Source organism: Cydia fagiglandana, chromosome 10 (assembly GCF_963556715.1).
Source record: "Cydia fagiglandana chromosome 10, ilCydFagi1.1, whole genome shotgun sequence".
In the NCBI taxonomy this organism is placed as follows: domain Eukaryota; kingdom Metazoa; phylum Arthropoda; class Insecta; order Lepidoptera; family Tortricidae; genus Cydia; species Cydia fagiglandana.
Window position 1 is genome coordinate 935,774 of NC_085941.1, and position 27,178 is coordinate 962,951.

Consider the following 27,178-nt stretch of genomic DNA (forward strand, 5'->3'; position numbering starts at 1 on the left):
ATATATTTTTTAAGTTTCCAATTTATTGTGATAAACTGCTCATTTTCTATTTATATATTTACCTAGATTTAGTTATGGAATTCAACATGTGGCAACAACCCTATTATATTGCGGTCCCGCTCGCACAGTCTCATTGACCGCCGGCATCATGCAGCAGGCGGGGCAATGTACGAAATTTTTCGTGCTTGTCGTCCTTACTTTAGTGTTTGACAGGTTTAAATACATATTATTATAAAATATTACTAACAACACACGGTTCTAAAAAAATATATATAAACTAATTTGCTTTCGTATTGTGGTGTTGTATATTTGTCTGATTTTGTAGCTATGTATTTCTCAATTTATAGGTGTAAAATATGGGTATTCTACTACAAATAAAACTCAAACAATACTAACAAATCTTTAATTTAACAACATCTAACCAAATAAAAAATCCAAGTGTTGCAAAAAGGCACATCGCCTTAAGCACACGGGTATTCTGCCAAACTAAATGAGTTTGAACCCCACTGCGGCGCACGGCTAAGCTATGCACAATAGTTTTTTTAGTTCTAGTAGAAAAAAAATCGGCACTACGTTTGTGTGGACGAGTATCCTACTGTCTTCGTAAGGCCGAATACACATTCAACTTTAGTAAGACAGTATTAGTAAAATCTTTATTTTATCTTCTATTAAAATATCTAAAATCAAGCTTACCATATGACCACAATTAGAAACCATTTACACAGCTTTAATCAGTTATATCTTTAGTCAAAATCTACTTATACATAAATAGTTAGTTACTCATTAGTATACTATAAACTATGGCGATATAAGAGTTATGCAGAGGTCTTATTCAGGAATTCAAACTTATGTTTTAACTTATTAATCGTCACGCACGTCTTGAAAATAAACTTATTAATAGTTTTTTTTTCATATTCGCTAGGTGCACGACAGGTACTGTCCTCATTTAACGTTATGGGTTTTTAACATTAAATCTTATGAAATAAAATTAGTTCCAACGGCTGCCGCTAGCATTAATGTGAAATATTCTATAAGATTACGTGTGTTTGTTGTGACAATCAGCCCCACTTCTCTCTCCACCGACTTCGCACCTTGCCAATAGGGGGTAATACCTACTGCAATGTTCTGCCGCCAGAGTGCAGCACTAGCGCTTATCGTAAACCATAGGGTAACTTATACATACTGTGCCATAAACTGTTTTTTAACAAGTTTTCACAGATAATAGAATATGACATTGATGCATCAAGGCGGTTTGTTTACGGGCTTACCGGGAAACGCGAAAATCGAAATTAAGTTATCTGCCTCTTTATTGCTCGAATACGAGTATGCAAGAGTGATAGAGAGGTTAGATAACGAACTTTCGATTTTCTCGTTTCGCGGTAGACCCTCCGATTGTGGTAGTGGCGCCCCCTACGCTTTCGTTTCGCGTAATATAGGAAAAACCGACGATCAAAAGGTAATATATAAAGTTTAATAAGTTATTTTAAGAATAAAACACCTTTTCACGTAAAAAGTCGCCTCAAGGCAAACCAGTTTGCGTTAGCACATTTCATACAAATATAGTATGTATTTACAACAACATACATATACGAAAATATTACATTTATACTATATACACTAGTTTTAAACAAAATAAAACCTACTTCATATAACAAAAAAAGATAGCCAATTCACTAACCTACCTGCAGTTATGCAGGTATACCTACTAAATTAAATTTGAAAGTTTACATTTTAGACAGTAATTTAAATTCTATAAAGTTAAATAACATATCTATCTTAGTTATATCTGTATGTGATATTTTTTGATTTCAAGGCAGGCTAACTAAATTGATACTAGGATGTATAAGATATGAGAAAAAAAAAAGATATGAGAATACATTTTAAAATAAATGCAACTTTCAATTTATCAGCTTTCTGAACAAGACCATGGATATACTAAATATATTAAAAAGGGGTCACTCACGTATTTTAAGTCGAAAAACACTCAGCAAGCAGTCAGCCATCTGCGCCGGTTCGCCAACGCCAGCTCCAGACGATACTACTCGGTACGGAGTGAAACATGTCGAGCGTTCTTCGACTTAAAATTTAGTTGACCCGTTTTTACAAGCTTTTATTTAGTTTCACCTGACCGTTGTGAGTCTGTAATCAAATCTTGCAAGTTAAATTTGATCCACTTCCCGGTTGCCGATTGAGCTGAAATTTTGCATGCATGTATAAATCGGATGACAATGCAATATTATGGTACCATCGAGCTGATCTGATGATGGAGACAGGAGGTGGCCATAGGAACTCTGTGATGAAACAACCGAATTGTGTTAGGGGTTTTTAGAATTGCCTCTATGAGTATTAGCTGTCTGTCGTAAGAAAAATACAGTCAGCGATAAAAGCTTGTACCAAAAATGAAATTTGTGCCAAAAACTTATTCATATACATATCTAATATGTATGTCTGTGTCTCACAGAAGTTTTGTTATGAAGACCTTGGATATTTAACATAAAGCCCCAACTTACAAACTATAAGTCATTATGATGGATGTAAAGGTAAAAAACATGAATACATCTGTTATTAAATATAACATTTATAATAGGTAATATAAGTTTTATAACTATGTACTTATTTACATTTTCAGCCTGACCAAAAACAACGTATTTCTTTAAGAGCTAGGTTTTAGGATAATGTCTATTAGCCAAACTCTGAATTCTAACACAGATTTCTCTTCCATGTATATTGCATGTAAGCGTTTCCATGTACCTATGTACATGACCCAGATATACTTACATAAATATACCTATATTTATAGTTATCGTTAACAAAGCTAGTGAGTGTAATGTCAAAAGAAAATTTAATATATTAAAGATATTAAAATAGCGCCGTTTTTGTCAAATCGTATAGGCACAGCGAGTTGCAAAACTGCACACAATTTAAGGAATTCATTAACCTTTTGGACGCCAATGACCGATATATCCGCACCGCAGGTTCAACGCCAAAGACGGATTAATTGGTCACAGACCACAGAGCAACATAGACCTACGTGCATATGCATAAAGTTCAATTTCATTTTTGACACTTCGGTGACTTGTCGTCCGAGTGACAGCTTTTGTGTTTGACACGGCGTCGAAAAGGTTAACAAAGTGGTATGCACTTTTGCACCTCGCTGTACTGTTCCATCCATGATTTATCTATAAAGTTATGATCCATGAATTCCAATTCCAGCATAGAGGAATAAGTAAGCAACTCACTTATTCCGGTAAAGGAAATGCTCGACTTGGCGGGGGCACTGCCGTGCCGCCAGATCCGTTTGACTGAGAAAATGTAACTTAAAGTTTCGTGAGCTATTATCTTACATTTAGTTGAGTGGATATTATTTTAAAATATGGGTATTTTCATTTAAACTGTGCCACCAAATGGTTACCGGCGAAAATGGGACCCAGAAATCCAAATTGAATTTTCGATCAAAGTGTATTTAAAGTTTTTTTTGGCTTAAAATTATAAATGAAAATGCCCATTAATAGTTCCAAGTAATTTTATTTAATCTAAAATTACATATGTAGTTAGAGTACAACTCAAACAGTATAAATTTGCTAGTTAATCTATTTAACACATTTAATATGATACATTTATTTCAAAATTTAGAATATATACCTTATATGTATATTACTTTCTTAATGGAAATCTATTTCATATAAAATAAGCTGATAATTGATCATATAAAGACTATTATATAGAAAAGCATTATCAAATCAAACTTTTTTTATATGAAATAGGTCTGAACATATTTTACAAATATTGTGGGAATACATTTAACTGAGAAAAAGGGTCATTTGTCCCATATTGAAACGCCGGCTACCATATATCAAAAACTCCGTACTTTTGACTGCAATTGTGTTATTTTTATGCCTATAGTTCGTTTTTTTTAGTATTAGAAAAAGACACCTCAAGATTGTTTACTTTTTTTTCTAATACTTAAAAAACGGACTATAAACCCAGATATTCACTTCGTGATTCAGCAATTATGAAATCACGCAGCCATACAACACGACACGAAGTGAATTACTGTTATTTAAAAAATAGTGACTAAACCAAATCCTGTCTAAACTTCATTTCATAAAAAACTTGGCGACTTTCCTTTATTTCAATCTTCTACTCCTCTTAGCGCCAGGTGCACCATCCCACTAAACCGGGGTTAACCGGTTAAACCGTTAACCCAGTGTCTTGTACTGGTAACCATGGTAACTCCAGGGTTAACCAAACCGTTGACCCAGTGTCTTGTCTTGTACTGGTAACTCCAGGTTTAACCGGTTATCCCCGGGTTAGTGGGATGGTGCAAGTGGCGTTTAGTATCTTTTTTATACCTATGTACAAAAGGATAATTATCATAACTTTGTTTTCTAAGTCAGACCAACTGTCTGATCTTGAGATCTAACAGTTAAAAAACTATATCGTCAGGTGAAAACCCAAACTCACTAATGACTACCACAAGTTCAGAGCCATAGTGAACCGTATTAGTAACAAAACAAGGTTCATTTTTGGTTAATTATTTTTACAGTAAATATAGTGCTACTTTACCGCACTAGTGCGATAATTATGTACTGTAAAACGTTGTACGATGCATGTGCGAATACTTGTAACTCGTGTCGATCTAAGACACTGCCTTCGGTCGTGTTTTAATTTATCGCCACTCGTTGTGAATTTCCTATTTTTCGCACTTGTATTTAGTGAGTTTTAGTTGTCAGCTGACGATATACTCATTAGTATTCAGTCAGTATCACTAGTCCAATCAGCAAGGATTATTTTCTTGACAATAACTCCACAGCCCTATTACTATGAACGGTAAAATTGTTTACAGCATTTAGGTAGATTGGACTATTTTGGCAATATAGCCACCGCCCATTTAATTTAGAACAGTATTATAAATTAATTCTAACAAAAATGATAATATACGCGTCATCGCTATGCTATGCATTTATAATATAATACGGCAAATGACAATTCATTTCAGTTCCATTTTCAAACCTTAGCACCAGCCCTGACACGAAAACAAATCGTCGGGTGACAATCAAGTCACTAACTAACACCATTGAAATTATTGGACAATAAACCGTGTTACAAGTGTAATAAAGTGCATTGTGACTTTAATTTTTTGATAGTACTTAGGGGCTGTCCATAAATGACGTCATCGATATTTGACGATTTTTGACCCCCCCCCCCCTATAATCATCCAAAAATCATGCTTCAAATGACCCCATTTCCTCCTACTTCATGCTACCGTCATCCGATGTCCAGACCCCCGCCCCCCTTAATTTGAAATGACGTAATTTATGAATAGCCCCTTAGTGACTTTTGCTTGTCACCCGACGAAATATAAATATCGTTTTTGTTATAATACTCGACCAAATAAAATGCATCAGTATAAATGTATAAGATTAGGTCTAGCCCCAAATTTTATAGTATATGAGAAATCATTTATTTCATAATATAGTATAGTCAATAATCTGCAAATTACTGACTAAATAAAATTTAGTTGGTCGAGTATTTATACAGGAAATGAAAGCTTGGGCGCGTATCATTTAATGAATAATTTATTTACATTTACAGCTGACTTGGAGAAGATAAGGAAACCGAATCTTGCATATCGGCTATCACATATTGCAATTTGCACCTGCAAAAGAAAATAATAATTTTTAAATAAGTTTTTAAAACTTTGTGCTTCAACTTGCACTTAAGGCCAGAGCACACCGGCTGCGTGTGCGTGACGTGCGCTAAAATGTTGGAGCCGCAGACGCACACGTCACGCAAGTGGTATGCCATCTCTCATAAGGATCTGTATACTACAACGCGCACGTGCACGTCTACGCACACGCATCTGGTGTGCACAGGCCTTTAATTTCAACTTAATTGCCATGTGACGGTCAAAAAGCGCGATCTTAAAATCACTTCGGACAAAATACCGCCAAATGAAGTACTTAAATCTTTGTAATCTCGTCGCGACATTGCTTCAAAGAAAGAGGTGCTACATTTAAGATCGTACCTCACACCGTAAGGCCCTTCACCCATTACCCAAAAAAAATCCATGGAGAAGTACTCCTACTTATGGAATCTACGTTGACACATCTTTAGCGCGATGTAGGATTCGCGTCTTCCGGTACAGCGCCATCTATCGACAATTGGATACCCTCGCTCGGAAATTTCTTGAAAAATGAGCCCTATTGTCCCGACATAAGGTATATATTGATCTAGCTGTCTTCGCGGTCGGGTCGGCGCCGGCGAAGCTGATGTTGAGCAGCATGGCCTAGATACTCCAACTACTTATATAATCTACGTTGACACGTCGTTAGCGCGATGTAGGGTTCGCGTCTTCCGGTACAGCGCCATCTACCAGGCAATTAGGTAAACTCGCCGCCAAATTGCTTGAAAGGAAAAAGAGCCTCAAGTGGCTATATTGCGCGGTGGTACCTAGCTGGCGCGGCAGGCGGGCGAGTGCAGGTCGCGGTCGGCGCCGGCGAAGCTGATGTTGAGCAGCATGGCCTCGAAGGGGTCGCTGCGCATGCGCCGCTGGTTCTCGTGCGCCGCCGAGCCCGCGTCCACCACCACGCGGGGCTCTTCCACACCGTCCTACAAAATATTTTGAGGGTTCAATTATACGTATTTCTTAAATAGACTACACGCCTCTAAACCAATCATCATCATCATCATCTCAGCCTATATACGTCCCACTGCTGGGCACAGGCCTCCTCTCGAGCGCGAGAGGGCTTGGGCTATAGTCCCCACGCTAGCCCAATGCGGATTGGGGACTTCACATACACCTTTGAATTTCTTCGCAGATGTATGCAGGTTTCCTCACGATGTTTTCCTTCACCGAAAAGCGACTGGTAAATATCAAATGATATTTCGTACATAAGTTCCGTAAAACTCATTGGTACGAGCCGGGGTTTGAACCCGCGACCTCCGGATTGCAAGTCGCACGCTCTTACCGCTAGGCCACCAGCGCTTACCCGCCTGGTAAACAGTAGAAGTCCGCGCCACGCCGACCTCAAAATATTAAACTAAATTTAAACAGTTCGGTCAGTTAGGTAGGTACGTCGGCGTGACGCGTTTTCAAGGTCACTTTGCCGATCTAGGGCACTAGCGATGTCGATTCGATGTTGTCCCGTTGTCAGTCTATCAGTAATCAACGTCGACATATCGTTACCGCGATGACGAATAACGTCGGCACAGGCCTCCTAGGGGGAGCGTAAATGTTAGTGTGTAAAAATGCGCCTTATTTTCATATGGTTAAGTGTTAAGATAGTGAACCTAGTAGGTGATGTGTACCTCGGGCCTGGGGCTCCAGAGCCGCACACAGGGCTCGATGCCGCTGGTGGCGAGCAGGCAGGCGGCGAGGTGCAGCCGCAGGCAGCGCACGATGTTGTGATAGTGAACCTAGCAGGTGATGTGTACCTCGGGCCTGGGGCTCCAGAGCCGCACGCAGGGCTCGATGCCGCTGGTGGCGAGCAGGCAGGCGGCGGGGTGGAGCCGCAGGCAGCGCACGATGTTGTGTAGTGAACCTAGCAGGTGATGTGTACCTCGGGCCTGGGGCTCCAGAGCCGCACGCAGGGCTCGATGCCGCTGGTGGCGAGCAGGCAGGCGGCGGGGTGCAGCCGCAGGCAGCGCACGATGTTGTGTAGTGAACCTAGCAGGTGATGTGTACCTCGGGCCTGGGGCTCCAGAGGCGCACGCAGGGCTCGATGCCGCTGGTGGCGAGCAGGCAGGCGGCGGGGTGCAGCCGCAGGCAGCGCACGATGTTGTGTAGTGAACCTAGCAGGTGATGTGTACCTCGGGCCTGGGGCTCCAGAGGCGCACGCAGGGCTCGATGCCGCTGGTGGCGAGCAGGCAGGCGGCGGGGTGCAGCCGCAGGCAGCGCACGATGTTGTGTAGTGAACCTAGCAGGTGATGTGTACCTCGGGCCTGGGGCTCCAGAGGCGCACGCAGGGCTCGATGCCGCTGGTGGCGAGCAGGCAGGCGGCGGGGTGCAGCCGCAGGCAGCGCACGATGTTGTGTAGTGAACCTAGCAGGTGATGTGTACCTCGGGCCTGGGGCTCCAGAGGCGCACGCAGGGCTCGATGCCGCTGGTGGCGAGCAGGCAGGCGGCAGGGTGCAGCTGCACACAGTTCACGATGGACTCGTCGCCGCGCAGGCAGCGCACGATGTTGCCGGTGCGGCGGCACCAGATGAACATGCTGCCGTCGTCCGAACTGCTCAATAACGAATACATTATAACACATGCTTAACTTATAACATAGAATTATTAGTACAGAATAGCATTCTGGTCCGAACTCACTCCGCGGCAGCAGATAGACCGAATATTGGTTCTCGGTTTGATTGGAAATCAAATCAAATCAAAATATTTATATTGTTAAATGCGAATCGTGATTATTAATTTCAGTAATCGTACGTTCTTTTATTGTTTTTCCTCGAGCAACACCGGCTTCCGACACGTCGGAAGGGAGGAGCCCGAGCGAAGTCTTAGTGCAAATCGTTCTGCCATTTTTAGCAGGGGGAAACATGCACACAGTCGCATTTCTCACTCCCTACTCACATAATCCACTCTGTAATGACGACACAAATAAATGGAAATTGACACTCGGACAAGACAATCTTGCACACCTCGATCTTTTTTTTTTGTGTACGTATGAGTCACAACACGCACCGCGCTAGTGTGCATGCCCAGTTGGGCATGTGTTTCGATAGAGGGGAAATACTTAAAGCGAATGCCGATTCTCTTCTCGGTGTTGCTCGAAGGTGTTTCCTTAAATATTACTGTTTGTGATTTGAATTAAATTATCATTCCCCAACTTCACAGCTAACAATATCGTCGAAAACAGAAAACTATCACGGCAAAAATTTATGTGACGTGCGCAGGGATTTTAAAATATCATAATTAACTCTCGAACTTACTTGTTATCAATTTAAAGAGTACCGAGCGTGGCGAGTGATTCAACCGTTTTAGTTGTTAGCACAACTCACCCGGCGGCTATGTAATTAGCGTCGGGGCCCAGGAAGCTGGCCTCCTTGATGTCGGTGGTGGTGTTGCAGTGGCCGAGGAAGCGCTGCGAGTAGTCGAGGGCCGCGGCCCGCAGTTGGCGCTCCAGCAGGCTGGTGGGCTGGTTCTCCTCGGCCTCGCCCGGCGCTGAGGAAGGGGCTACAATATTAAATTATCTCTCGAATTCAGTTCTTAACAATTAATGTATAAACTAAAAAAAAATACTATAAAATATACATATTATTAATATTTTCAAAACCAAATTTACCTAAACAAATATGAATTATTCAAAATTATCACTAAAAAGAAAGTCCATCCTAGCAGCCAACATGAAGAAACAAATTTTCAGAATCGAAATTGCATCAAACTACTTTGCTCTCTAAAGAATAAAATGCAACACTGCACATGCACACCTTGGAGCCGCCATTAACAGGCGTTCCCCTCTGTCGAAAATAGGCGGCCAATGGTCAACCTCATGTCAACCATATGTATGGACTGACGTTTATCTGACATGACGTACCTATACATTTCATGTGCCCCTCCCCCGCAAAAAACGGCAGACTATTTTGTACCGAAAATTTTAGACATGGCGTCTCCGTTGGTTATATCCTCCAAGATGCACACTGATCAAAAAATAGAACTTTCCGAATGAATGTGGTAAAAAAAATCATTAACAATAGCATCCCTATTTAAATAAATGATATCACACCGTGCACGAAATAAGGCACCAGATAATTATTAGAAAAACATAGACATCAGTTATTTTTAAGCACAATTTCTATTTAATAACTTGAAGTACGCGAGTTGACCGTGACGTCACTACATTCGTTTTCATATAAATTCCATATTAGCAAATCGTTTTGACAGTTCTAAAAAAGAAGCTGATTTGACTAGTAGGAAAGTAGCCTATATTCTACAGTCAAATGTAAAAATATGGGTGCACCCATCATACTCAAAAATATGTCCCATAGCTCTTATATCAGCGAATTAAGAACTATGGGACATATTTTTAAGTGAGTTGTATGCACCCATATTTTTACACTTGACTGTACCAAAATAGTTCTACTTCGACAAATATAAATAAATATGTGACGTCCCACGGGTAAAGGTACCTTATGGCGGTTGACGCTTACGCTATATTAACGCCGCTCCAATATTATTGCGGCGCTATGCGACGTAAGCGCCAGCCGCCATAAGGTACCTTTTGCCGTGGAACGTCACATATGTTTTAAGTAATCTATCAAATATGTATAGATAGCGGTTCTACCTTCGTCGGCCTGGGTTTCGACGGTGTCCAGAGCAACGTTGATGTCCTTTTGCAGCAGGAACACCGCGTGACTCGACGCGTGCCGCGGGAACTTGTCCTGCACATAGCCACACAGCCACACACATTACTATTAACAGTATTAACCTCTAAAGACAGCAACACTTTATGCAATTAGAATTTCAAATGTTATTTAATAAAAAAAAGAACGGGTTGCACTCCGGGAGTGCCGGTAGAAGTGAAAACTCAATGACATTGTTAAGGCCTGTTTCCATATTGCGCGGCAAACTATCGAACATTGGACCGCGCGGCTGCCTCGCGAGCCAATGTTCGATAGTTTGCCGCGCAATATGGAGACAGGCCTTAACAGTTTTTCGATCAGGTCACGTATCCGTCTTACGTCTTACGAATCTTACGGTCGCGTGACCTGTCGCGAGTTTAACATTTTTTCCCCATCACAAAAAGTGCACAGCGCCGCTAAAGAAGATGTTACTTCAAAAATGGTCGCCGTTTAGAACTTTTTCTTTACTATACTGATTGCTGTAAAACGCAGTAGCAGCCTAAATATGGGCTTCAAAAGTTATGTGTCTGAATTTCACTAAGGGTGGTATTCCACCTGTCCAATTTCTTTGTCCAGTGTGTATTTTGTCTCACATGTTGCTTAATGAGAGAGTGAGACGCACCAAGACCCAAGATCCAAGATCTTGGTCCAAGGTGAGATTGGACCAAGATATTGGACAGATGGAATGCCACCCTAATACACCAATGTTATGGCTTTTAGCGGTTTTACCTTAAAGTAAAGCAAGCATTCGTGTGCTTCGCGCGCCCTCTTAAGGTCCATCAGACCCTTAGCGAGTCTGAAGTGAGATTTGACGTGCCCAGAGTCCAATTTGATGGCCCGGTAGCAGTCCTTTATGGCCGCGTAGGTGTCTCCGGACCTGAGAATATTATAACAATAAGTAATAGGACCCTTTGTAGATACCTTTATTTCTGGAAATATGATGTAAACCTGTGTTGTGTGCAATAGTGATTACTACTACTATTAATAGGCAATCCCATTACTATAGTAGCACCAATAAAAGTCTGCAGCGGATTTGATAGCCCACGCAGTGTAAGTGTTATTTGTACGTCATAATTTCATAGAAGTTTGACGTTTAAAATGACACTTGCACTGCGTGGGCTATCAAAATCGCTGCAGACTTTTTGCGCGGTCTATTATACTAGGGAGTTAATGTAATAAGAATTTTTCGGTTGCTTATTATTTATTATAACTTATATTTTTTTAACAAAATCGAGACTGAATTATTTGTGAGCGATTTCCAAATGCTTTGTGTAACAAACTTACTTATCAAGTTAATTATCTAAGTCTACCATATAACTGGGGCGGTTGGGTTGGGTTGGTAAAGGGTTATCCAAACAAAACAGTTTCATGTAAAATGTTGCCATATGGCTCGCACTGTCAAAAAGTTATCAGATCTCATGTAGAACCAAGCTTCTAACTCTACAAGCCCTAGATAACTTCACAAACTCTACACTTTAGTCAAAATATGTGGCTTGGCCGTTCCGTTACCACAAGACTTATTGTATAACAGAATAGTGAATACATTTTCCACCTTACGCCCATGTGACAGTAGCAAAAAGAATAATAAACCGGGCAAGTGCGAGTCGGACTCGCGCACGAAGAGTTCCGTACTATAATGCAGAAAAAGGAAAAAAAAAACGGTCACCCATCCAAGTACTGACCCCGCCCGACGTTGCTTAACTTCGGTCAAAAATCACGTTTGTTGTATGGGAGCCCCACTTAAATCTTTATTTTATTCTGTTTTTAGTATTTGTTGTTATAGTGGCAACAGAAATACATCATCTGTGAAAATTTCAACTGTCTAGCTATCACGGTTCGTGAGATACATTCGGTGACAGATGGACGGACGGACGGACATCAGTCTTAGTAATAGGGTCCCGTTTTACCCTTTGGGTACGGAACCCTAAAAACCACTCCTGTTACTTGAGAATACATACCAGCCCCTCCTCATGAGTGCAGCAGCGCGATTTGAGTACAAAATGGCGTGGTTGGGACAAGCACCCAGCGTCGCGTTATACAGTTCAACTGCCGTGGCGTAGTTACCCGCGTTCAACAGCTCGTTCGCCACAACACATACATACCAGCCCCTCCTCGTGAGTGCAGCGGCGCGGTTCGAGTACAGAATGGCGTGGTTGGGACAAGCACCCAGCGCCGCGTTATACAGTTCAACTGCCGTGGCGTAGTTACCCGCGTTCACCAGCTCGTTCGCTACCACACATACATACCAGCCCCTCCTCATGAGTGCAGCGGCGCGGTTCGAGTACAGAATGGCGTGGTTAGGACAAGCACCCAGCGCCGCGTTATACAGTTCAACTGCCGTGGCGTAGTTACCCGCGTTCACCAGCTCGTTCGCCACAACACATACATACCAGCCCCTCCTCATGAGTGCAGCGGCGCGGTTCGAGTACAGAATGGCGTGGTTGGGACAAGCACCCAGCGCCGCGTTATACAGTTCAACTGCCGTGGCGTAGTTACCCGCGTTCACCAGCTCGTTCGCTACCACACATACATACCAGCCCCTCCTCATGAGTGCAGCGGCGCGGTTCGAGTACAGAATGGCGTGGTTGGGACAAGCACCCAGCGCCGCGTTATACAGTTCAACTGCCGTGGCGTAGTTGCCCGCGTTCACCAGCTCGTTCGCCTGCGAACACACAGGATTAAACCTTCTCTGGTTGGGTCTAAATTCTCTTCGTTGTCTTGTTTCTGACCAGGGATCTGAACCGGTTTTTTGAGAAAACTTCGAAATAACCATATATTTCGAATTATTTATACTCCAAATGTAGGAGGACTCAGTTGTGTTTTTAGGTAATGACTTCGTATTATTAGATTGCCCAATTAGAAATGAAATAATTAACAAAAAACGAAAATATACCGGTTTTATTCCCATACTTAATAAGTTTTTGGCAAAAAATTCATTTCTGGTACAAGCTTTTATCGCTTACTGTACTTTCCTTTCCACAGGCAATTTATACTCATCGAGACAATTCTAAAAACCCCAAACACAATTAGGTTTCGTTGTTTTATCACATAGTTCCTATGGCCACCTCTGGTCTCCATCATCAGATCAGCTCAATGACACAATAATATTGCATTGTCACCCGATTTACGTATGTATGCAAAATTTCAGCTCAATCAGAAACCGGGAAGTGGATCAAATTTAACTTGCAAGATTTGATTACAGACAGACAGACAGACAACGGTCAGGTGAAACTAAATAAAAGCTTGTAAAATACCGGTATCCGAACCTTGTTTCTGTCACTGTTCTGTGTTGTAATAAATAAGAAAAGTTGAGTGATATTGCATGTCTTTCTAGCTGTAGATTATAAATTCTCTAAAAAAATTTGGTAAATTTAATAACTAAATTTCACCCCATACAAAAACTCCACTCCGTCACAATTTATGGGAACCAAAAACCAGACAACGAAAATAATTTTGACCCGGTTACTAAAAATTTACTATTGTAAGAATTTAACAACCGGATTCGCCTTATTACTGGAGTCAGTTATGTAACGCTGCCATACATGACCCAAAAAATTTTTATTAAGCTATGAGCTTCATCACATCTGATATTTGAGTAATTCTAAGCATTTCTAGCGTGAAGTGGGGGGGAGGGTGGGGTACAAAGACGGCCGCCATCCGTCATCTTTAAAAAAAATCTACTCTGATCCTGGTGGGTACTAGGGCAAGTTTGGTATCATTTTCGTATAAACCAAAGACGTAGAATTCATTGCTGATATTTGTTTTTTCAATTTCATAGTAATTTTACAAGAAAAACGTAAAAAGGTGAAAAATTTGGTTGGAGATTTTTGCTACGCGGAGCCGAAACTACAAAAGATAGAAAGTTGAAATTTGCACACTAGATTACATTTATAAAGTGTACAAGAGATAAGAAGCGATTTTGAGAAATTCAACCCCTAAGGGGGTTAAAAAGGGGATGAAAGTTTGTATGGGGTTCAAGTTTTATTTTAAGCTAGGAATTTGAAACTTCGTAAAACGATATATTATTAAAATACAAGAAAACTAATTTCAGCGTTTTTGAAAATTCATCCCCTAAGGTGGTGAAAAAGGAGTTGAAAGTTTGTATGGATATCAAAAAAATTTTCGAACGCGGGACTTGAATCTTTGTATTTGGGGATATTATTAAAAGACAGGAAAAGTAATTTCAGCGTTTTGTAAAATTCATCCCCTAACAGGGTTAAAAAGGGGTTGAAAGTTTGAATCCATTACAAATCCGAGTAGACACACATTTCTTATTGGCTCCCAGGCTTGAAATGCTTAGAATTACTCAAGGAACATATGTGATGAAGCTCATAGCTTAATAAAAAATTTTTGGGTCAACTTTATAACTGCTTCCGCTATATTGTCCGTAATTTTCTGTACAAAATAGTCTGCCGAATTATGCGGGGGAGGGGCACGTCTGTATGGCCATTTGTACGTTACGTACAAATGGCCATAGTGACAACTGGCTTTCCATTTTATGACGTAGAACTTTCCATTGTGTGTTTTGAATTTTCAGTTTTGTAACGATTTGCCCGTTTTGCGACACTTAAATCTTTATAGGCAGAGGGAATATATCTCCCACGCAACTTTGAACTTTTTTTCAAAGTGATACTGTTCAATTTTGAATAATTTTTGTCATCCTTATAATTTATGAAGGGTTAAATGACTTACCCGTTCTTTTAAAGCGCGGACAGATTCAGGCAATGGTTGCTGCGGCTCGGGCTCGGGACTCGGGTCTCGGGCTTCGCCCGCCCTGTAGGCGTGGTTGTGCTGGATGATGAAGGACTCCACGAGGACCGGCCGGCGGCCCTGGTTTATATCGAATAGGTAGATCTGAAAACAAAACATTGGTGAAATGGGGAAGGAAAATTTAGTAGTGCCAATCTCTCAATCCGCCAACAGAGCGGCAGCTGACGTTCAAGAAACTTCACAAACTCACAGAATAAGTGATAGTATTATCATACAGAACGGCCACGCACCGCCCCGCCCCGACTCGCATTACCTCGCCCCGCGACTGCCCGCGACATGAATCTGGCGGACTTCTGGCGTCCTCTCAGTAAAGCGACTTAAGTACCCACACATACACAATGACGCGTGTACAGACGTGCCGCGCACACATATAAACGCAAATGATTTTTGATGTATGGCGTGTCCGCCCTGTGACGAAATATATAACACAGTTATTAACTGGCTCGGATCATAAGCATAGAAGCCGAAATTGATAATTTTCAACAACATATTTTATTATTTTATTACTACAATGTTCTGCCGCCATAGTGCACTAAGTTAGCTAGTAAACCATAGAGTAACTTATACATACTGTGCTATAAACTGTTTTTGACAAGTTTTCACAGACAATATAATGTGACATTGATACATCAAGGCGGTGTGTTAACAAGGGCCTACCTTAGTTATCTGCCTCTTTATCGCTCGAATATACAAGAGTGATAGAGAGGTTAGATAACGAAATTTCGATTTACTTGTTTCGCGATAGACCCCCTGATTGAGATGGATTGTGGTTACTACCACTACTGCGTCCCCTATGAAGTTTCGCGTAATATTCCCTATTGTCGGCCTAGGTATGTAATATAACTATGTAATATATTATATATTTCAAGTGTTCGTACCTGTTCCGATCCTAGGTTGACGAGTAACTCGTTGCCGTCGTGGCTGAACGCGACGTATGTGGTCGCTTTCTTAGGAAAGTTGTGCTCGTTCGGCTCAATCGAGAGGTGACCTTAACAAAACAACAATTATTGACCGAGCCTCAGCGTCTCCGGTTCAGCTTGGGTAAATATGTTTTCGTATGTCCGGATGTTCTCCTCTACAGGTCGTAATTCTCAACCGATTCTCTTGTAATTTTGTGAGCAGGTTCGATGATTAAACAGATTTTTTTTAACGATTCAGTTTTTGGATTTTTTACAAAATGGCGGAACCATACAATTATTCAGTTTTAAGTAGCGATGTGCCGTTACCGGTAAAATACCCAAGGTGGGAAAATTCCCAGTAATGTTACCGGTAAGATTCCCCAGAATCAGTAATTTACGGTAATATTCAAATTAAGTGAATGTCAACATAAGTTGTTTTACATTAAATCATTACTTGTCAACAAATGCATCATACGAAGTGCAAAAAATCAACATAGGTTTATTTTTCTAGTAAATTCCCAATACTACTGGTAATTTTCCCAATGTTACTCAGTATTTTACCAATATTACTGGGAAGTAAGAAGTATTCCCCTTGTCTGGGCAAGTGGGCATAGTCAAAACCAGTTCCAGTCAAAACCACTCAATGAATCATACCAGAATTTTAGTAAAACTAAAACGAAAATGAAAAAATCACATTGATTTAATAATAATCATCACATTTTTATTATGAGTAGGTAAGGTGTAGTACAATGACATTGTTTTTATATGTTATTTATTTGATTTATTTTGTTATTTTCAATATTGTATTTATTTTCTTTATTCAATTTATTTATTTATTTCATTAATTTATTTATTTTATGAATTTATTTATTTTATGAATTTATTTATTTCATTAATTTATTTATTTCATTAATTTGTTTCATTGATTTATTTATTTCATTAATTTATTTATTTTATTTATTTATTTATTTATTTTAGTGACAGAAAAACGCCCGCAATTGACGAATTTCGATTTTTCGTGTTATAGCCCAGTACTTACGGGATACAGCGTAATATGTACTACATTGCTTCGCAACTCCGCTTGAGATTGAATGAAAGAGATAGCTGCTGCTACGAGTGGAAGAGACGTAAAGATAATTAAGCTATTTCTACATGTTTTAAATTAAATTAATTCAATTATAACGTAAGCGTTCAAGTACGAGTATATTACCCGCTTTTGGGAATATTACCGGTAAGAATGGTAATTTACTAGTAATATTCCCAAATGGTAAAATACCGGTAATGGTATTTTACTCTCGGCACATCACTAGTTTTAAGTTATATTCGCGAGGTATACAGCTCACAGAGCTACTTGTTTAATACCATATAAATATAAGACGTAATTGTACCTACAATACATTTCTACACAATTCATTTATACTTCAGAAATTGAGGTTATTATAAAAAAATATAGAATATTTGACAACATGTTTATATAATATATTACCGGGTGCGTAATAAGTGACCGCGGCTCGGGGTATGTTCATGTCGGGGTCGCCGGCGCCGGCGCGCGCGCAGCGAACATTCGCGCGCTCCCATGCTACACGGGTACCGGCCGACTGTACCTGCTGACAAGATAATAGTCAATTATATAGAAAATAGAAATAGAACAGAAAATAATTTAAGTACACATAAAAGGAAAATGTCAATAATGGCCGAAAAATAGTATTTCTTTTAGTAAATAATGATATCATAAGACAATAATGCTTACAACTTTATACAAAACTGTCAACAGATGGCGACAGTAGGGCTGTTTTATTCATCAGCAAATCTTTAGTTATGCCGCTCACCGATAGGTGTCTCTCCCTGTATTTTAGATCGCGCTATTGTTTGTTTCCCGTGACTTTCTGCGACGGGATATTTTGAAGCAAATAAATAGATGTTTAATTTATATTCTTAACTAACCGGAGGTTAGGATAGCTCCATTAATATGTGTTACAACACTTTAAATATAGATTTAGTTTTAGTATTAGGTAAGCTAAAATGTTTAAATTTAGGGTATTGGGAAATAGGGCCGGATTCTCGGGCCGACTCAAATTCCAATGTTAAAAAAAAATCTTAACTAACCTGTAGTTTGCTAAGCTTGATCATCCTAGTGTCGTAGAGCCGCACATACAGGTCGTTGGCGCCGACGGCGAGCTGGTAGGGCCGGCGCGGGTTGACCGACACGCACTTGGCCTCGGCGTAGCGGCCCAGGTGGTTGAGGAGGTTGACCAGCACGTTGGCGGAGGTGCAGCGGTGGGAGGTACGCAGGTCGTGTTGCCTGTGAATTAATAGAGTTAAACCACGTGTTTCACTCCGCGATTTCGTCGCTTTGCTACAGGTAGCTAAAAGTACATCCATTCGGCCCCAATTTTGGGGTTTGCCATAAGCCGCGCGTGGCGCTGTCTCCACCTAGCGGCCACATCTGTGCTGATCGTAACAGACACGTTTTGTTAGAGAGTGAGTCTTCTGTACTCACTCTCTACTCACTTTCTTCTCTTCAAAGTCCGCACTGATCAAGGCTTGAACCGGTTTTTTCTTAATATAAAAAATACCGGTATTATTACGTTCTTTTTCGTTCTTTGGTATATTATTTCACTTTGAATGGGACAATCTAATAGGTAGTTGTTACCTAAATGCATGATTCAGCCCTATGTAACGAGCATAAAATAATTAAAAATATTGGGCTATTTTGGGATTTAAATTAAAACCGGTTCCGAGCTCTGGAAACGATTTTGATAGCACACGCAGTGTAAGTGTTATTTTAAAAGTCACACTTCTATGAAATTATGACGTATATATGTATTACCAACACACTTACACTGCGTATGCTATCAAAATCGCTGTAGACTTTTCTTGGTCTAACTTTAATCACCGTTAGCCTATACGTTAATTAGCTCTTAGAAAAACAGGCCTCACAAAAAAAAATATTATGCCATCATTCGTGACGTTTTCAACCAAAAGGTACCCCTTTGTCGGCTGTCGATAAGGTTGATTTCAAATTGAAGCTTTATGGAAATAGTGCCTTATTGACAACCGACAATTAGTACCGTTTTAGTTCAGAATGACACATTTTATGATCTTCATCAAAAGTTCCGCTTCACAGAAATTAAGGTAATTTCAGAAAGCAAATGCAACATCTCACATAGAGAGCACAGAGGCGCGCCGCCGTATCTGACACATATGCTACAATAGATGATGCGATGCATACGCTATGTCATATAACATAGAAACACTCATTTAATTACACTAACGAGTCTACCGCGATATGATTTCATTGTTGTGTGTTCTGTTGTGATATCGCGGTAGACCCTTTCGTGCAATATGTGTACAAAACGCGAGAGTTTAGTGTTATATAGAAACACTCATCAAAGAACATGAAACTTACAGTATAAGTCCATCTTCACCAGCTGACCATATCAGATGCGGGTTATGCGGAGCGACGGCAAGCCTTTTAACCCTTCCACAATGACAGGAGCACTCCAGTAGAGGCGCGCCGCCGCATATGCTGCGCGCGCGGACTGTGCCGTCAGCGGCGCAGGTCGCTATCAGGTCGGGAGATAGGAACTGTGGGCAAACACATTCAATACAGTATTGATAATATGGGCATTTTCATTTTAACTTGTACTTTAAAGCGCGACTTAAGTCATGTTTCAGTAACGTCTAACCGTTACATTCCTGACAAAATGTATGGGATTTGACATTGACCGTCAGTTTTGTAACGATTGCTAACCGGCCGTTAAAGGTGCACAGTTAAGTGAAAATGCCTATATAGCACATGGGTAGAGGAAAAGCACTGAGATGTTCTGATGTTGTGAAGAGGGTGGTTGGCGGCAACATGCAGTGCGTGACCCATATGGCCTATGATGGCACACTGTGGAGACGGAGCATACATGGTCGCGATCCTCAGCAGTGAGGGACCCGAGGAAGAAGATGGGTAGTTGAACCGCGCTGAGAGCCTATCGTCAACATCAATAATAGAAACGTTATCTACGTCTCTGTCTTTGGAATCAGCAAGTGCGATAAAGAGGACGAAAACAAAAGATCTCGGCATTTTTCCGGATCCTCCAGGTGCCGTCTTCTCTCTGAATAGGTCCCAGGATCTTGCGAATGAGATCTGAAGGCCTAAAAAAAGCTCTAAATTAATTAAATTCATTGTATTTTGAATCATTATTTTGACTAATAAAAATTGCATTCGTCTTACCAAGTTTTTATTTTATGGACAGCTAGAGAATTATTTATAAAATAAAATAAAATAAAAAAGCCCTTTATTCATTGTAACGTGTTTACATAAAAAAAATTGAAAATAAAACTATGACTTATAATATGTGTTATTACTAATGAATCCCTAGTGGGTAAAGGCCTCCTCCATTGCTGCCCATTTGTCCCTGTCTTGTGCTGTCGCCATCCAGTCTGTGCCGGCTGTTCTTTTTAAGTCTTCCTCCCAACGCATTTGTGGTCTGCCCCGGCCTCTTTTGCCAAGTGGACCTCTCCATTTGGTGACTATTAATGTCCATCTCTTATCTAGAGAATTATTTATATAATAATTATAAAATGACATACTTTACCATTACTGTAGGTTTTATTAATGCACTTCAACTGATAGGTTTATGAGTAAGCATATACTGATAGCCCTATTATTATCTTGCCATGTCAAGGCCACTGTTCACAAACAAACATTGTGAAAGTATAAAGTGAATGCTCAACATTGCTTTAAGTGCATGCTTATTATATGCTTCAGTATCTTCTCTTTATTTATTTTTCGTCTTAAGTTAGGTTATTTATAATATGAATATAAAAGTAGAATATAAAAACACTTATAAAACAATAAAAAATACATATAAACACATTATAAAAAACCTAACCTAGGGTGCCGCCGGCCAGGGTGTCGCTGACACGACTATCGGAACAATGATCTTCGAGTCAACATCCCACATGGCGGTAATCTCATGAGCTAAGTCTAGGTACTTGCTGGACTTGTCCTTCTCGGCCTTCACGAGATTCTCATCATGGGGGATGGTGACGTCGACGAGCACGGTCCGGCGCTGCGATCGATCTATCACAGCACGATGTCAGGCTTATTGGCTACAATAGTCCTGTCAGTGATGATAGATCGATCCCAATAGAGCGTGGCACAACCATTATTATTAGCTGGATTCAGAATACTAAGGTTGAGGCTACACACAACTAGAAAACAAATCAAATAATTTTAATTAAATATGTATTTATTATAGTTAGTAGTCAGTATAGTGGCAGACACCATTCCCATAAGTGCAGAAGACATTTGTTAGATCCCAGTCTTAGTTTTTATTGGTACAAAAGCAAGATGATTGGCTGGGTCGGCCGAGGCGGCGCTCGCGAGTAGGGTTGCCATACGTCCGGATTTGTCCAGACATGTCCGGATTTTTGACACTTTGTCCGGATTGTGGCCGGACTTGACATGTGTCCGGATTTTTAGGAATGACCTGCGCGTCGCCGGGGCGTCGTTCAAGCTACGCCAAATCTCTGCTACAAGAAATGTCTGGATTTTTAGGGTGATGTCAGGATTTTTATCAGGACATTTAATTCTTCCATATAGCAACCCTACCCCAGCCGTAAGCTCGCCCTATGTGGACCCGGCTATTGGACAGTAAATAAGCAAATTGAATTTTTAATACAGGGTTTAGAATATCAAACAAGGTGAGTCAGGTGTTTCAAGCTCTGATGAGTTAATTTGGTTTGTTATTAGTACATATTTTATTTCAGATCACAGTAAAAACAGTGCAGTGCCAGGAGTAATGGTAGATTTAGCAGCTTATTTAACTATGAAACCAGTAAAACATTGTTTTACTCTGTTGATGAAGCGTGAGGATAATTAACACCCTACCTGCATGTTTTTTTTCTATTAGACACTATACGGAACATAAAACTTATAATTATTTTTAATACATAATATATAATAGCACTATGATGATTCTTGATTGAGAAAATAATTGGGTACTTTCCTACTAGTCAAATCAGCTTTTTTTAGAACCGTTAAAATGATTTGCTAAAATATGGAATTTATATGAAAATGTGTATAGTGACAATAGGATCAACTCACCTACTTTTTACATTTCAATCCGATTTACTAAATATAAATTGTAGTTAATAATAACTGCTATTGAAGTTTTACTAATAATTATCTGGTGTTTTATTTTGTGCACAGTGTGAAACAATTTATTTTAAGTAAAGTACCCAATTAACATATAATGGATAATCATAGCATTATGTGTAATAAATTAAATAGTAAAGAATAGCTCAGATATAATTTTACAGTTTACTATACACATATTTCGCTAGCAAAACATAACTAAGACATAGACAATCTATGATTGACAATTTCATAACAAGATGCCCATACTGCCAAAGGACTATTTAGATGCTTACCTTGACTGAGAAGATGTTGCCAGTGTGTCCTGTGGCTATGTTGTGCAGCTGCTTGTAGCGGTACGGGTCCCACAGAATAACGTGCAGGTCGTCAGATGCCGACGCCAAAACACTACGATTAAAGTGACAAAGGTCAATTATTTGTAGAAAATAAATGTAACAGCCTCTAAATATGGAGTTGAGGTACACTTACGATCCATCATGGTTCCATTCCAAGCAGTTCACGCAGCCCATATGCCCGTTTAACTCTGTTTCGAGCCCTAAGCGGTCGATCATGCTTCGGGTCACCGTGAGACGGTTCTGGAACTGCCGGTCCACGTAACCGCGCTCCCGGGCCGCCAGCAGCCCCACCGTACCCTTAGCCCAAGCGGGCTCCTCTCGCCTACCCATAGCTCGCTAATTCGCACTCAATATGTCTGATAAATCATCACAATCAGACGTAAACTATAAACTAACTGCGGCTCGATCTATTTATAGTGCACTCTGTTTCAGCCCTCATTTCCCAGATTCTCACTAGAAGCGTAGGGCAACAAAGCTCTATTTAGAACTCTGTTTTCAAATAACAAACAAATTGAGGAACAAAAAGCTTTTTTGTGATGGAGAGATAAATTCTATAGAAAATAAAAGCAGAGCTGTCAAACAGCTGTCGTCCATTGAAGAAAAACAAAATTATTTATGGCATAAAAGTGGAGTTTACACGACAATACCAACAATGGAAATGGAACCCTTGTGAACAACACTATACGGAACCCTCTTGTGGCTCAAAATACAAGTATCCACGGCGTAAATTACAAAAGGCTTAAAATGTTTGTAAAAAAATATGTAATGTCAATGTCAGTAAATAATAAATAAAGAGTAGTGACGAAATTAAATTACTTTTATGGTTTAAATAAAATTTTCCTTCTGTTAGACGGTAAAATCTACTATAGAGAGATATATCCTTAATCCTACAAAAGCCTTTATTGCTATTTATTAGCGACAAGTAAGTTTTTACATACTATACATGCAATATTCATCGAGAACAAAACGTACCTAACCTTATTACTTATTTTTCAGCAAACTAATCAAAAATGGGTGAACGCAAGGGCCAGAACCTTTACTATCCCCCCGACTACGACCCAAAGGTCGGGGGGTTGAACAAATTCCTGGGCACCCATGCTTTGAGAGAGCGGGCAAGGAAACTCCACATGGGTATCCTTATCATCCGCTTTGAAATGCCGTATAACATCTGGTGTGACGGCTGCAACAACCACATCGGCATGGGCGTGCGGTACAACGCAGAGAAGACCAAGATCGGCATGTATTACACTACTCCGGTGTATCAGTTTAGGATGAAGTGCCATCTCTGTGATAACCATTTTGAAATAAAAACTGACCCGGGGGTAAGTAATATATTAAGATGAAATTAATATTCAAGCTTAACAAAATACAGCAACTATTTGAAACAGAACACAAACTAAACAGAGTAAGTAAAAGATGGTTATATTACTATCTTCCAGTCAACCTCAGTGGTGGAGACAACACTGAACTTACAACTAATATTGAGTTGATTTAGCTAAAATGGAGTACTGATTTGAGGCATTACACATAAAAAAATGTATACAAAATGATATTGCTTAAGTCAGGATTAGTTAGCAACATGATAGGATAAATTTTTCTAATTTCAAAATTTATTCTTTTGATAGTGTGGTTTCTTCTTACTACATTAAGTGTAATTCATTTTCTTCCAGAATCTGGACTATGTGATAGTATCTGGAGCAAGACGGCAGGAGAACAGATGGGACCCCACAGAGAATGGCCAGATTGTCCCGGAGACAAAGGAAACACAGAAGAAGCTGTTTGATGATGCTATGTTCCGCTTGGAACACAAAACAGGTATAAACTGATTTCTTTTTAGAAATTATAAAACTTTAGTCATATTTAATCAATGATCTTATTCATAAGTTCACTACATTATATTCATTCAAGAGTTTTTGTTCAATAGTTTGTCTATGACACCGTAAGATTGTGCACCCGTTAGTTTACCATCTAACATAGGTTAGGTTAGTTTGTAAACTAAACTAATCTTCATACTGTCATCTTAAAATTTAACTAGCAAGATTGTGTGAACTGCCAAGTGTTTACAATTTTATGGTGACATATACAATATGTAGCTTAGTCAATAGTGATCCTGCCTGCATGGAGGCCACTTTAAATAATGTTTTTTAAACTATATCGTGTTTGTATATTGTTAAAAATTGGGTAATGTATGGACCCCCTTGGTACGCGAGTCTGACTCTGTAATTAGTAAATATCATGTTATTTTAAATGAATATATTTATGTAAAATTGGCAAATTCTTGTGATTGCAGGTGATGAAGATACAGCTAAGCAGGACAAGCCGCGGCTCGGCCGGCTGGTCGGCAGGAACGAGTCTGTGTGGAAGGATGACTATGAAGCTAACTGCTCACTCAGGAGGAACTTCAGAGTAAGTCATGCCCCTTTTACTGTGCTGTGTTGTTTGCCTACCTTATCTACAAAGCCTAACTAACCCATATATTAGAAACCGAAAATAAATGTCATATATGAAGGAAAAAATGACCAAGGCCTCAAGTGTCCAGAGCTGGAATCGAACCAGCGTCTTCTGTTTACTTGTGTGTTTACTTTAAATAACACAAATGAAAATATTTATAGTTTGTTTTTTATAGCATTAGAAAAAACTTGGAAGAAGGTAAGCGATTTTGACATGTCTTTTAATTCAAAAACGCTTTTTAAAAATCAGTAACTATTACTTATGAAAGCAGAAGAATATGAATGATCGTATTAGATTCATAAATGTTACATATTTGCCGTAACTTATTTTTAAAATGTGTTTTTCAATTGAAAGACACATCAAGATTGTTTAGCTTATTTCTAATGCTAAAATAAACGAACTATAGTTAGAAAGTAATTTGTTTTATTTAATATTGTTGCCTGAGTACTAAAGTAATGGGGAAAATTGTTAAACTTAATATGCTTACATATTGAAAAGAATAAAGTAAAAGTAATAAATCTGTCCTAAAATATGAATTTCTTTTATTCACGCGGCATCTAGACGTATGATTTATTTGGCATTTTTGTTGCCTGTAGACTCAAATTATTTTTGCTAACTACTTTTACAACTTTATATAAATGATTTATTTTATTTATAGAAACGAAGGAAAGAACTCGAAGAATCCGCAGTCAACGATAGCCTGCTCCTCGCCAGATCATCTCTAGACATCAACCTCCTGCCAGAGTCAGAAGAAGACCGTCACATGGCGACCCTGCTCTCACTCCGACCCTCAAGAAGTATTGAAGAGAAACAAACTTCGACGAGAACTAAAATACTCAACAGTCCAGCTTTACCAAGCTCTAGTGGGTTGCTAACTAGTTTTGGAGGGTTGAAGAAAGAGGAATCTTTGAGTAAGAATTCGAGTTTGACTAGAAATGCGCTGGGGATTATGGTTAAAAGGAAAAGGGTTGAAAATAGCGTGAACATGGAGACAGAAGGTGAAAATAGTGATGTGAATGTGGAAAAAAAAGTTGAAAGTGATGTTAACAAGTCAACTAAAGAACAGAAAGATACTGAAGTGATATCAAATGAAATCAATGTTGGAAATGCTGCATTTACTAAAAGTGACGCTGTAAAAAATAAAGTAGAGAATAAACTTGATTCTGTAAAAGGAGAAACGTGTGCCACAAATCAGATTATAAGTAAGAATATTGAAGAGCTAAATAATGTAAATTGTAAAATATTTAAAGATAGGAAAGAAAGTGAGGTTAAAGTTGGACATGAAGAAATTAAAACTAATTTAGAAAACGTAAAAGATGTGAAAGTATCTTTGGTGGGTGATTACAGTTCGAGTGGTGATGGTGACTCAGATTGAAACCAAACTTTGGTCAAACATAACGATATACATAATAGACAGTTATATTTGTACCTAATGCTTGAATATCATAGAAAGCGTAACTCTAAAATATTTTTACAATTTCCCGCCATCTAAAAAGTAATATATGTACTATATAACACTATCACGACTACAAAAAACCCCTTTTTAGGCCTTAGAAGGCTCATATTTCATATGATATTTTGAAATATGCTACTATGAGTTCATAGTTGATAATGTAACATTAAGAATTAAGTATGCATTTGGGTACTTACATATATTATTTTTGGTAACTGTTACCTACCATGTATAAGTTTGTATATACAAAATATTTAAATAAATAAAACAAGTTGTATTTTATTACATCTTTATTTAACCCTTGGGACGCCTAGTGCCATATCCGTACCAGTCCTGTCAACTGCCGGAGGGTCTTCAATTTTTGTACCCGTCAACTGCCTAGTCCCAGATCTGTACAAAGTGTCTCAACTGCCTTGTGCCTTATCAGTCACCAAATTTATTGTATTATATTTTTACAATTTTGAGATCTAAACACTTACAAATAGAGTTTTATATCATTTGCACAATATCACTTTTTTTTGATCGCGGCAGTTGACGGGTACAAAAATTGAAGACCCTCCGGCAGTTGAGGGGGATGGGACGGATCCGGCACTAGGCATCTGACGGGTACAAGTACGTTTGTCGGTTCGGCGTTCCAGGGGTTAATGACCTTTTATAAAACATTTATTCCACCGGTCCATAGCTTACAAGTAGAAACAATTCAACAAGAATATGAACATAATACTAAAACAGGAACCAAGTGTAGTACAGGCGCAATCAGATACATCGGAGC

General features: G+C 39.5%; 2 protein-coding genes and 1 long non-coding RNA gene across 3 annotated transcripts; 1 reads left to right on the forward strand and 2 right to left on the reverse strand.

The window, feature by feature from the left end:
* Positions 1-388: 388 nt before the first annotated feature.
* On the reverse strand, positions 389-5,236 carry LOC134668171 (uncharacterized). The gene is made up of 2 exons (XR_010098723.1): positions 4,472-5,236; positions 389-4,434 (listed from the first exon to the last, which is right to left on the reverse strand). It is a non-coding gene; the product is annotated as an uncharacterized LOC134668171 (long non-coding RNA).
* A 316-nt stretch (positions 5,237-5,552) lies between these two features.
* On the reverse strand, positions 5,553-23,120 carry LOC134668158 (WD and tetratricopeptide repeats protein 1). The gene is made up of 14 exons (XM_063525677.1): positions 22,636-23,120; positions 22,443-22,554; positions 19,423-19,601; positions 18,120-18,315; positions 17,500-17,617; positions 15,993-16,102; positions 15,037-15,198; positions 12,879-13,006; positions 11,074-11,221; positions 10,287-10,383; positions 9,004-9,166; positions 8,063-8,231; positions 6,454-6,612; positions 5,553-5,659 (listed from the first exon to the last, which is right to left on the reverse strand). The coding sequence occupies exons 1-13, from the start codon at positions 22,830-22,832 to the stop codon at positions 6,454-6,456; spliced, it is 1,938 nt and encodes a 645-aa protein (XP_063381747.1). The 5' UTR covers positions 22,833-23,120; the 3' UTR covers positions 5,553-5,659.
* Positions 23,121-23,287: 167 nt separating this feature from the next.
* Positions 23,288-26,630, forward strand: LOC134668182 (coiled-coil domain-containing protein 130 homolog). Its single transcript, XM_063525688.1, has 5 exons — positions 23,288-23,424; positions 23,499-23,824; positions 24,173-24,317; positions 24,793-24,908; positions 25,612-26,630. The coding sequence occupies exons 2-5, from the start codon at positions 23,513-23,515 to the stop codon at positions 26,326-26,328; spliced, it is 1,290 nt and encodes a 429-aa protein (XP_063381758.1). The 5' UTR covers positions 23,288-23,424; positions 23,499-23,512; the 3' UTR covers positions 26,329-26,630.
* The last annotated feature ends 548 nt before the right edge of the window (positions 26,631-27,178 follow it).

Excerpts from the sequence above, each read along its gene's own strand:
- LOC134668158 (XM_063525677.1), bottom strand. The coding sequence starts at position 22,832 with ATGGGTAGGCGAGAGGAGCCCGCTTGGGCTAAGGGTACGGTGGGGCTG. Across the intron at positions 18,316-19,422 it reads GGTGAAGATGGACTTATACT|GCAACACGACCTGCGTACCT; the intron begins GTAAGTTTCATG and ends ATTAATTCACAG. Across the intron at positions 9,167-10,286 it reads CGAAACCCAGGCCGACGAAG|CGCCGGGCGAGGCCGAGGAG; the intron begins GTAGAACCGCTA and ends CCCCTTCCTCAG.
- LOC134668182 (XM_063525688.1), top strand. The coding sequence starts at position 23,513 with ATGGGTGAACGCAAGGGCCAGAACCTTTACTATCCCCCCGACTACGAC. Across the intron at positions 24,318-24,792 it reads CCGCTTGGAACACAAAACAG|GTGATGAAGATACAGCTAAG; the intron begins GTATAAACTGAT and ends TTGTGATTGCAG. Across the intron at positions 24,909-25,611 it reads CACTCAGGAGGAACTTCAGA|AAACGAAGGAAAGAACTCGA; the intron begins GTAAGTCATGCC and ends TTTTATTTATAG.